The following is a 10,644-nucleotide window of genomic DNA, read 5'->3' as shown; positions in this document are numbered from 1 at the left end:
GCCTGCCTCTGCCTCCCAAGTGCTGGGATTAAAGGCGTGTGCCACCATGCCGGCTGCAGGGCTGCTTTTTAATCACCATCTGCATCACAATGCAGAACTTTTGCAGTTCTAAAACTCCAGTTTTAACTATTGATCTTTCTTTGTAGGTGTCCTTGCTGGTCATGACAACCGTGTTAGCTGCTTAGGTGTGACTGATGACGGCATGGCTGTGGCCACTGGCTCCTGGGACAGTTTTCTTAGAATCTGGAATTGAGTGCCATATTTTCTGTTCTCCAATGATATCTGGAGAAATCCATGCTACAGCCTATAGCTGTGAGAAAAGAAAAAACAAACCCTCTACCTTCTGTTTGCAGATGAAGTTTTTCTATTGAGGTGACTATATATAAAAAGCAGCAGTTTATTGGAACTGTTGTGACATAAATGGTGGTCAGAGAAACAAGACTAAGATCCCTTGCTGTGGTCAAAGGCCAGGGCATTCACTGAGTGGTCGTCTTGATTTGAACCCGACAGATTCTTGCTTGTGCTAACTGTTTTTCTGTAGATTAGAGTGCACACTTTATAGCAGACAACCATTTGTGTTTGCCATTTTAAGGACTACCATTGAACTTTGTATATATAAGAAATGTCACGTTTTTAAAGTGTTGTCATGGAAGAACAAGGGCCTGGGATAGACAGAAGTGATGCTGTAGATTATGTGCTGTCTGAAGGAAGTCCCCTTGGACCGTGACATCACATTTTAACCAGACAGTCCCTGACTGCTTCATGGTTAGGTGGCTGAGAGGTGAGGTGGTTCTGAGGGACCCAGTGGCTGTTCATGCATTCTTTGCCATGCTAAGGATTTAAGTAAGTGCTCATTTTCAGTCCTTTGAGGGGACAGGTGATATGAAGGCCAGGAGGTAAAAATTTCACTTCGACATACGGTCCACACTGAAGAAATGTCATTACAGTTTATTACATTAGAAACCTGTAGACACTGGCATGTGATTTTTGGTATTTTAAGAGGCTCAGCCATTTGAACCATTGGACCCTGCTGTTAATTTTGCCTTCTGAAACGAAGTTTGTAGAAAGTACTAGTATTTGAGAAGTCTGACAAAAACCTGACTTGTCTCTGCATCTGAAGACACTTGCCTGGTGTTCTGTAATGGGAGGAAACTGTGTCTCACCTTTTAACATTTTTGAGAAATGTAAACTTATCCATTCAACTGGCACAAACATATGTATGACTTATATGTCACACATACATACACATATACACACACATATGTACACATATATATGATGGCTTTGTGAATTTTGTGTAATGTAAAAATCTATGTAATGTAAAAACAGGTATAAACTATTTGTACCCTTGAACTTCTACTTTTCCATTTTTGTGGTGCTGCCGAAATCTAGGCCTTGTGCCCACTAGCCAAGTGTAGTACTTAGTACATCGTAGCTCCTCAGGTCCAAGCTTTCTGCTGCCGTGTAGCACTGTTCTCCGTAGCATGATGTGGTTAAGGAGCTTACAGCAAAGCCAGTCTAGAGTTGACCACTCCTGGAGCCTAAAGCATTGTTTCAAAGGGGTTCAGCTGGCAGCAGAGCTGCACCAACTGTTCAGTAGTGTCTGTCACTGGGATGTCCTGCCTCCTAGCTGAACAGACATCTCTTCTCTTCAGTTTTCTCCTGTAGATTCAGATGACTGACAGTAACAGACTGTTATGTCTTGCTGGTGCTGTCTCCTTGGGTTACTTGGATGTATACAAACACACTGTGTTAAAGTTGATCACCTGTAACTGTAACTGTAATACTTCCAAACTGAACCCGTGAGTTTTCATCCTTGTACTGTGAATGTGCCCATGTACATAACAGCTGTGATCAGACCAGCGTCCGTTTTGTTTATGATGGTCAATTGATCTTAATAAGTAGGAAGAGCCTTCGCCCACACAGTTCCAGGGTCCGACCTGACCAGGGCAGATAGGGAATGAAAAACAGACAGACACAGGAAAGCTGGGGTTGGGTAGATTGGGCACTGATGGAGAAACCAGCACCCTGAAGAAGCTCAGAGTTTATTCCATGGAGAAGCACAAAGAGGCAGTGCTATTGTATACAGGTAAAAAAAAGAGGAAGTAACCGAGGTATACTGCTGGATCAAGAAGACAGGTTTAGCTAATTTCTTCAACAGCAGTTCCTGTATGCAGGGAAGCAATCCTCAGACTGTAAATATCAGGATGGGGGTCAGGGAGCTAAGGTACAAATGTTCTACACATACCATCAACACTCATACTCAACCCAGGAGGGGTCTGCCATTCTCGTGGGTCTAAGACAAGGGTCCTTGATATGGCTGTCACTCTGGACATCCTCTGCTCCCTACAGGATAGAGTTAACTGAGGTACAGTACTAAAGGGAAACAGGCCATCAATGGCAGGTGTGAATGTGTACCTTAATCCTTAATTTGTGGGACCCCTTTGCTCTTGTCTATTTGTCTCAAATAGGACACATCTTAAATAGAAAAATGGCAGTGGCGGCACATGTCTATAATCCCAGCACTTGGGAGGCAGAGGCAGGCGGATTTCTGAGTTCAAGGACAGCCTGGTCTACAGAGTGAGTTCCAGGACAGCCAGGACTGCACAGAGAAACCCTGTCTCGAAAAACCAAAAAAAAGAAAAAAAAAAAAGAAAAATGGACACTGCTGAATGAAGTCTAGCCTCCCTTGTATGTCTGCCCAGAAAGTGTTCTATCGCTGTGCTGCATCTGCATGCAGCCTGCCCACCCAAGCCAGAGCTGAGGCGCACGAAAGGATCGGGACCACCCCCACAAGGGTGTATATCTGCTGTGTAGTTCAGAATTCATATTAAAACCTCACTCAAAACAGCGTTTCTATTATGTATAAAGGGGGCTTAATCTGGAGTAGGGTGCTTGTAACACAAGGCCCTGGGTTCAGTCCCTAGCAGTGTTTGTGTGTGTGTGTGTGTGTGTGTGTGTGTGTGTGTATAGTCATACTAAAAGAATTCTATGGTCCTAAATATTTTAAAATGTTACTTATGGCTGGAGAGATGGCTCAGCAGTTAAGAACAGGTGTTGCTCTTGCTGAAGACCTGGGTTTGAGTCCCAGCACCCACATGGCAGCTCAAACTGTTGCTTCAGTCCCAGGTTATCTGACTTCCTCACCCACATACATACGTACATGCAGTCAAAATATTCATACACTCAAAAGGTAATAAAAGTTTGCATGGAACAGAACTTGAAGGTTTTCCTTAATATGTATCTGGAGAGAAACCATGATGACTGTGTGGCTAACTGCACACAGCGCCAACTGCTGACAAGTTGCTTTCTTATGGTTGGTGTCTTTAGGGTTTCTCTGCAGTTTCTGCTGTGGTTAAATACATTGGCTTGCTGGAGAGTTCCTGAAATTAGCCTGCATAATGTGCCTTAGCAGCAGATGCATAACATCAGACAAAAGTCATCAGATTGGCAAGATTTGTAACCCTTTGCTGTGACTCCTGCCTTGGCCTCTAGCTGGATCTACAGGCAGATGCCAGGATGCCACTTTGCCCAAGTATACTTTAGTATTGTAAAGGCATATGTTCTTTCCTAAAACAATGTGACCACTATGTGGTTGTGTAAACACCCCAAAATGCTGTTCAGCAAAGACATCTCTATCTCCCTTGAGATGGACAAGCTTTATTTTGGCAGCTGTGATATTAAAATATCCTAGGTCCCTTTCTAGCAAATACTTAAGTCATCACACACATGTACTGTACTGAATTACAAATTCATGAAAGCAAAGTGTTGAGGCCTGGCACTTCAAGAGCAAAAGTCTAGTAAGTGGCTGTCATTTAACAGCATGATGTTTCTGGAATGCTAAGGGACTTTAACCTATTAAAGGAGAAATGAAGATAGGTGTGGCAATGCATGCTTGTTATCCTTCACCTAGGAGGCTGACACAGCGCAGAGCTGAGGCCAGCCCAGGGCTATGAGATGGAAACTCTACCCAGAGGGTGGGGGGATGGCTCAGTAGTTAAGTCTGCTTAGTGTTATTGCACAGGACCTCAGTTCCCATTTCAGGTGGCTAACAACTGCCTTTAACCTCAGGCACCTGTACACACTTAGTTTAAAATGAATCCTTTTCTTTAAAAGGAAAAAAAGACCCCTTTATTTTAATAAAAACTAATGTTATTGCTGAAAGTCCTCTCTAATCCTGTTGATGTTTTAGATTTAGTAGTAAAACTTAAAACATCGTTTCATGAGTGAAACCATCCAGGGAAATTATCTGGACATGAACGTCTTAGATTCTTAACTGCAATGTGCTTTGCTACTGACTAGCTTAGGAAAAGCTGAATATGCAGTCCCCCAGATAGGCCTGTCATCATTCCATAGGGAACATGCTTTTAGAATCTGCAGGTCACACGAGGCTTGTACAAACACTTACATACTGTGTTTGGGTGCTGATTCTCTGGCCACTGTGGAAAGCATACCGTTGTAAAATGACATCTTAGCCAGTTAGAGATGTAAATGCTACCCACCGGCGAGTGTCCTTTATAGGGACAAAGTCTTTAAACTGTGGAAAGTTAAGCACACAGCAGACTCACTTCTGCTTCTCATTTGTTACAACAGGTACTCACCAAATGTCTGAGCCAGCATTGTTAGCCATAGACTGATGATAAAGTTTCCTAAGCTCCTCCCCCCCCCCAACCCAATAGCTGGTTTTGTAAAGCAGGTGTAACAATGTAGCATTATGAGAAAAATACTTGTTTCAACTAGTATGAAATGTATCCAACAGCCTCTTCCATAGCAACTCGGGGCAACTAGGACTTCAGTGGTTCAGCAGCAGGGTGTCCGGTCCTTTTCTGTCTTTATGCTTTGTGCTCTATAGTATCACGGTCTCACTGAAGGCACAAGGTAGCCCATACCTCAAGTGCACCTTTAAGCCGGTTTGAGTATTTCTCTATAAGGTATCTTGGAGGCATTTTTTTCTTCTCCTAAAATAATTTCCAACACATGAAGCCAATTATGAATGCCAGTCATATCTAAAGCTTAACTATAGAAACAGGGGACTTATGCCATGGTTCACAGTATTCTGAGGTATGACAGTTACACCCCTCTATCTGTACAGTTGCTTGTGAAATAGTGTTACAGCAAGCTCATACTGCAATCAGTGCTTTTCACTGTGGCTCACTTGTTTGTACCTTGTTTTAAGTCACATTTTAGTAAGATTTAAAAACTTACGCCCTGAAACTAAACTCAGGTCCAGTACTTTAATGGTCAGCTCTGCTTCCTTTGTTAAATACTGGTCTTCCTTCTCTTCCTCCTTCTCCTCCCCTTTCATAAAAAAGGGCAGTAAGGGAGAGATTGGAGTATTACCGATCCAAAGCTAGCTTTTTACTTTATTGTTAAAGGGTACAGATTTCTCATTTACAAGTAAGTCATCCCTGTGGGGCACAGGAGCCAGGTTTATAACTGTAGCTAGTACTTGGGAGATAGAAGCAGGAGGATCCCAAGTTTGAGGCTAGCTTTGCCTACATGATAAGGTCCTGCCTCAAAAGAAACACCCTTCTCCTGTAGCTCCCTTAGGGTAATTTAGTTCCATTCTTAAAAGTCAAAGGTCTTAAAAATACCATAGATTTTTATTTTTTTAAAAAATGACCAATTTATTTCTTAGATTTATTTTATGTATGTGAGTACTGTTGCTGTCTTCAGACACACCAGAAAAGGGCATCGGATTCCATAACAGATGGTTGTGAGTCATCATGTAGTTGCTGGAAATTGAACTCAGGACCTCTGGAGGAGCAGCCAGTGTTCTTAACCTCTGAGCCATCATCTCTCCAGCCCAAATCACATAAGATTTTTAAATACTTGTATTATCACATTGCAGTTTTAAGATTAACAATTAAGATTTTAAGTTTGTATTCCATGATCTGGGAGGCAGAAACAGGTGGATTTCTAAGGTCAAGCCCACCCTGATCTACAGTGTAAGTTCTAGGATGGCCAGGAATACACAGAGAGCCCTGTCTTGAAAACAAACCAAAGGTGGAGGATATTTGTATTAGTTCTGTTTAGGGAATCCTCCTGGCTCAGTGCTTATCAACTGCACACCTACCATGGAAGACTTCTCAAACTATACTCCTGACAGTGGTGAGCCAGGCATCTCACATTTTCTGTGATTGGGCAAAGCAACTATTATACAGTGTATATACAATATAGTAACAGGACCTCATGTGTGAGAGCTTACATGACTACCATGAAAATGACTGAGGGGAGTGGAAAACAGTCACTAACTGAGATAAACGCTGCATTTACCAACTAATAGGCAGATAGGTTTATTTTCATCTTGCAAGCTTGCATACTTATAAAAAGTGTTTTGTAAAAAGTTTAAGATCATACGAAGTTTATAAATACAGTAAACATACACAGTAAATCATCATCAAGTATGTGTGTAGTCTGTAATGCATGAGCCTACTAGCCGCAGGTTCACTCTTGTCTGGTAAAGGAGCTAGTGTGTGCATTTCAACGCTCCATGCTCAACACCCGTAACTTCTGAACTTCATCAGCTGGATCTACATTCTTAATCAGTGAGGAAGCACTCTGGACTACAGATGCTGGCTCGGAGACTTCAGAGTACACTGGGACAGACTGCAGGGCTTCTTGAAGCTCGCTGCAGACCCCAAACTTGACCCATACCTTGTTGAGAATCTATACTTCTTACACGTTTAAAAATGATGTTGACAACCCAGGGATCAAACCCAGAGAACCAAGCTGTAGCTGGCTAATTATGTGCTCCAAGTAACTGTGTAACCGGGCTAGCCGACCTCAATCCTAGATACTGGTTTTTCATGTAATATTCACCCAATCCCACTTGGTTGCCTGTACCATTCGGGGGATTAAAAATCAGCAATAAAAGTAAAAGGAAGTCACATGGATTTAAATTTGAATACTGCAACCCAGCACCCAATCTACATAAAAATTAAGAGATTTTAGAAACTTTTCTATGGTCTAAGTTATGATATATAACATTGTAATCGTCTTCAAGTATTTTAAAAATAAGAGGTGTGTCTAGCGCTGGGCGCTCCTTTAATCCCAGGACTTGGGAGGCAGAGGCCAGCCTGGTCTACAGAACAAATTTCAGGGCAGCCAAGGCTACATAGAGAAACCCTGTCTCAAAACTAATCAACCAAACAGACAGACAAAAAAAAAATAGGTGTGCCTATTGTGAAGACAGGTCTTTAGGAAAGAAATATTGAGAGTTTGCTGGATCTCTTTGCCCCTCTCCTCAATGTGGCCATATTAACTAAATACTCCTCTGCTCCTGCCTGAAGTGCTGACCTTTGACACAGCAGTGGGTCACCCCTGGGGTGGCACTGCTGACTTCCTAAAGTGATCCCAAGTTAGCACTTTAATTTTCATTGTCAGGTGGAGAATAATCCTGTCTGCTATTTACAAGTATTTCCATACCACTGTCAATCAAACATCAAACCTGAACCATAAACATGCCACTAACCCAGAATAGTAATTTTTAATGGAGCCCAAGAAATTCATGTAATTCAAATCAAAGCTTCCAGTGGGGACACGCCCAGGGTCTCAGGATCCTGCTAAGGATCCATTGCCACAGACACCGCACCATACTCCACTCCACGCACCTTCTGCTCCCACTCTGGTCATTTTCATTCCTTCAGACCATCCACTTCACACTTAGGCAGAAAAGCTCTCCTTGCTGGACTCAAGGCTGAAAATGCTTTTAAAGAGAGAGAGCAGGAAAGCAGACCCAGATACTTCATGCATGGCTACAACGATAGGCCTTGTTACCATTTCATATCAGCTTTAATGGGAATAAAAGGAAGTAAAAACTGTTTAGTAGTGGTTACATCCTTGCTGTGAGGACAAAGTGATTGCAGGAACCCCAGGAGCAGCCCACACTCCTGGTTTGAGCGAATCAGCTTATAAACAAGTTCACTATTCCCATTAAAGAAGCATCAAGAACTAGCACCGAGAAAGGATGAAAAGGTCTCTAACTCCTGGATGCCAGGAAGCAGCTTCTGAAAGCTGCAGACAGACAGCCTGGTGAGGAGCTGCAGGACCCACCCTCAGGGGCCGCACAGCTGGTTCCACTGTTTCTAAAGGAATTCATCATTTAACCTCAACACTTCAGTCTTTATTCCAAACTAATGCTAAGACAAGGTGAATCACACTTCCAAAGGTGCAACCCCTGAGACAGGTCATTACCACAATCTCCGAAAGGCATTGATACTAAGAGTTAGTCATTTGTACTGAGGTCATTTCATAAAAGTAACATTTCCCATCTTCCAAGTCCGCTTCCTCCTACAGTGCCTCTGTCGTTAGGATTCTCCACTGCTCGGGTGCAGAAACTGCTTCGAAAAATTCTCCAGCNCACTTTCAAGTTGAACAGCTTTATTTCTAATTAAAAGACAATGAATAAACATCAACTCAATTATCCTGACAGTCTATGAGAAAAGTACATCCTACCCAAACTTAGACACAGCCCCTAGGCAGCTGCAGCCCCTTAATGAAGCTCATGCATGGCTGGCTGGCTGGCTGGCTGGCTGGCTGGCTGGCTGGCGAATTGGGCTCACGGTGAACACGGGCTCAAGGTCACCAGCCCTGGGCTTCACCAGCAAGCAGCCTTACACGCGGCTTACACAGGAGTCACACCTTGGCTCACAAGCATGACTGTCTGGGAAACTGCCTTTAAGTACTGTATAAGTGCGTGCAAAGCTGGTAAGGATCACATGAGAATTGTACTTGATGAAATCAAACCGCCTAGGAGAGGAAGCCCTGACTCACCCACCAGCCACATATCTACGTAGCATATTTCATTCCCTTCTAGGGCATGTGCTCACAGAGAATGCAATCTATGTGGAGAGAAGAAAGGGCTTTTGGTTTGGTTTTGTTGTTCAGCTGTCTCGTCTCTGAACATGTGACTGAGGTCACAGAAGTGAAATGTACACAGCCAGGAATGCCCTTGACTCTGGCAGCAACCCTCCCGAAACAGGGGCAGAAGGGCTGAGCCCAAGCTGGTAATTAGGATTCCAAATGGTCAGGCCTTGGTGCTCTAGAACAGCTTCTAAGATGAGCACAGACACCACTGATTGCACTGTGAACGACACAGAGCGCACATCCACACTTGGTGCTCCCAGCCTGCTCCGTACCCGGGCTCTGCTGCAGCCCACTGTTGCTAGGTTGCAAACCTGCTTGGTGTATGAATGCTATATGCAGTTTTAACATTGGAACCTGATGAAGCCCACAAGTGAGTGCTGTGCTCACCGCACACTCGGGAAGGCTCTATCATTGACATAAGTAGCATGCAGGCACAAACACCTTCATTTTGCTAATTACATATGCCCCAAAATTCAGGACATGAGGCCAGTCCTACAACATGCACACTGCCAAAGCTGCTCTCTGGTGTAGAGTTACATGCAATGCGTGCCCCAAGTCAGCAGTGCTGCTCACATGGTGTCCAACAATACACCACGACCAAGGCAAGCAGTTCATGGTTAAGAACTTGAAGGTAATAGGTACTGCCAACAGTGACAGCGCCACCCATCTGTGTCCTAGAGGCTCCAAACTACATCCCAGCAGAGCAGAACTCTTTATCAGGACAGCTGCACTTCCCCTGCTTCAGATGCAAGTGTCCTCAGGCCAGGAAAGATCAGGTTAGTTTTGGGTTTTCTCTTTGAGTCCGGTCTTGTGGTCTAGGCTGACCTCGAACTCGCTATGTCCCTGAGGATGACTTTGAACCTGCTCCTTCTAGGTACCTCATTAGCATAGAGAACGCTGTGTTCTGTGCTACATGACCAGTGATCATGCTCTTTATGTGGGGAGCTGTGGTCAGGTGTTCCAGGCAAGACCCTGGTCCAGAGTAGGTCCTCAGGTGGGCGCTAGGGGTTCTGAACCCACTCAACCTTACCAAGTTTCCTGGCATGATCCACGGCCCCTCAGCCCTGAACTTGTTATGCCTCCCACCCACAAAACCCTCATCCCATCCTTCCCCAACCCTGCTTCTATGAGGCTTCAACTGTCATTTTTAATGACTGAACTTCTGTTCTAAGAACTAGCCTAGCCTAACAGAGAGTAAACGTCCTGTAAAATCCCTTTTAATTCAGATGAACTTTCCTGTTGCAACTGGCTTTCACCGAAATTCTAAAGCATAGAGGATTAAACATGGATAGTCATTTTCTTAAAAAAATCACTTATTTTTCCTTTGTGAGTGTTTTGCCTATGTGTGTATACATGTGCCACTTGTATGCCTTGTGCTGACTAAAGACAGAAGAGGGCACAATATCACTTGAAAGTGGAGTTATAGGTGGCTGCTGGGTGCCCTTTACTGTATAGAGGTTTTTCAGTTTTATAAGTTCCATGTGGATGCTGGAACCCACCAAACTCAAGTAGGGTCCTCTACAAAAGTAGCAAGTGCTCTTAAATGATTAGATATCTCTCCAGTCAGAAACATGGAAATTTTTTTTTTTTGTTTACATATTCATGTTATTGATGGTGAAAAAGTTTGCCTTAAGCCAGGCAGTGGTGGCATCTTTAGTCCCAGCAGTTGGGAAGCAGAGGCAAGCAAATCTCTTAGTGTGAGGCCAGCCTGGTCTACAGGGTGAGTTCCAGGATAGCCAGGACTGTCCAGAGAAACCCTGTCTCAAAAAACAACCA

The 10,644-nt window shown here is 43.7% G+C and overlaps 2 protein-coding genes across 2 annotated transcripts in view; one reads left to right on the top strand and one right to left on the bottom strand.

The window, feature by feature from the left end:
- The window catches only part of Gnb4 (G protein subunit beta 4), a 36,627-nt gene extending 36,310 nt beyond the window's left edge, over nucleotides 1-317 (top strand). Inside the window, exon 10 of the mRNA XM_021195696.1 lies at nucleotides 147-317. Within this exon, the coding sequence (XP_021051355.1) occupies nucleotides 147-253 (107 nt within the window). The 3' untranslated portion in view covers nucleotides 254-317. The remainder of the gene's footprint in view (nucleotides 1-146) is intronic.
- A 7,786-nt stretch (nucleotides 318-8,103) lies between these two features.
- The window catches only part of Mfn1 (mitofusin 1), a 47,815-nt gene continuing 45,274 nt past the window's right edge, over nucleotides 8,104-10,644 (bottom strand). The window contains exon 18 of the mRNA XM_021195561.2: nucleotides 8,104-8,388. Coding sequence (XP_021051220.1) covers nucleotides 8,310-8,388 — 79 coding nt within the window. The 3' untranslated portion in view covers nucleotides 8,104-8,309. The remainder of the gene's footprint in view (nucleotides 8,389-10,644) is intronic.

Source organism: Mus pahari, chromosome 4 (genome assembly GCF_900095145.1).
Source record: "Mus pahari chromosome 4, PAHARI_EIJ_v1.1, whole genome shotgun sequence".
In the NCBI taxonomy this organism is placed as follows: Eukaryota; Metazoa; Chordata; class Mammalia; order Rodentia; family Muridae; genus Mus; species Mus pahari.
The sequence above is the reverse complement of the archived record's forward strand: the minus strand, read 5'-3'. Positions and strand labels throughout refer to the sequence as shown.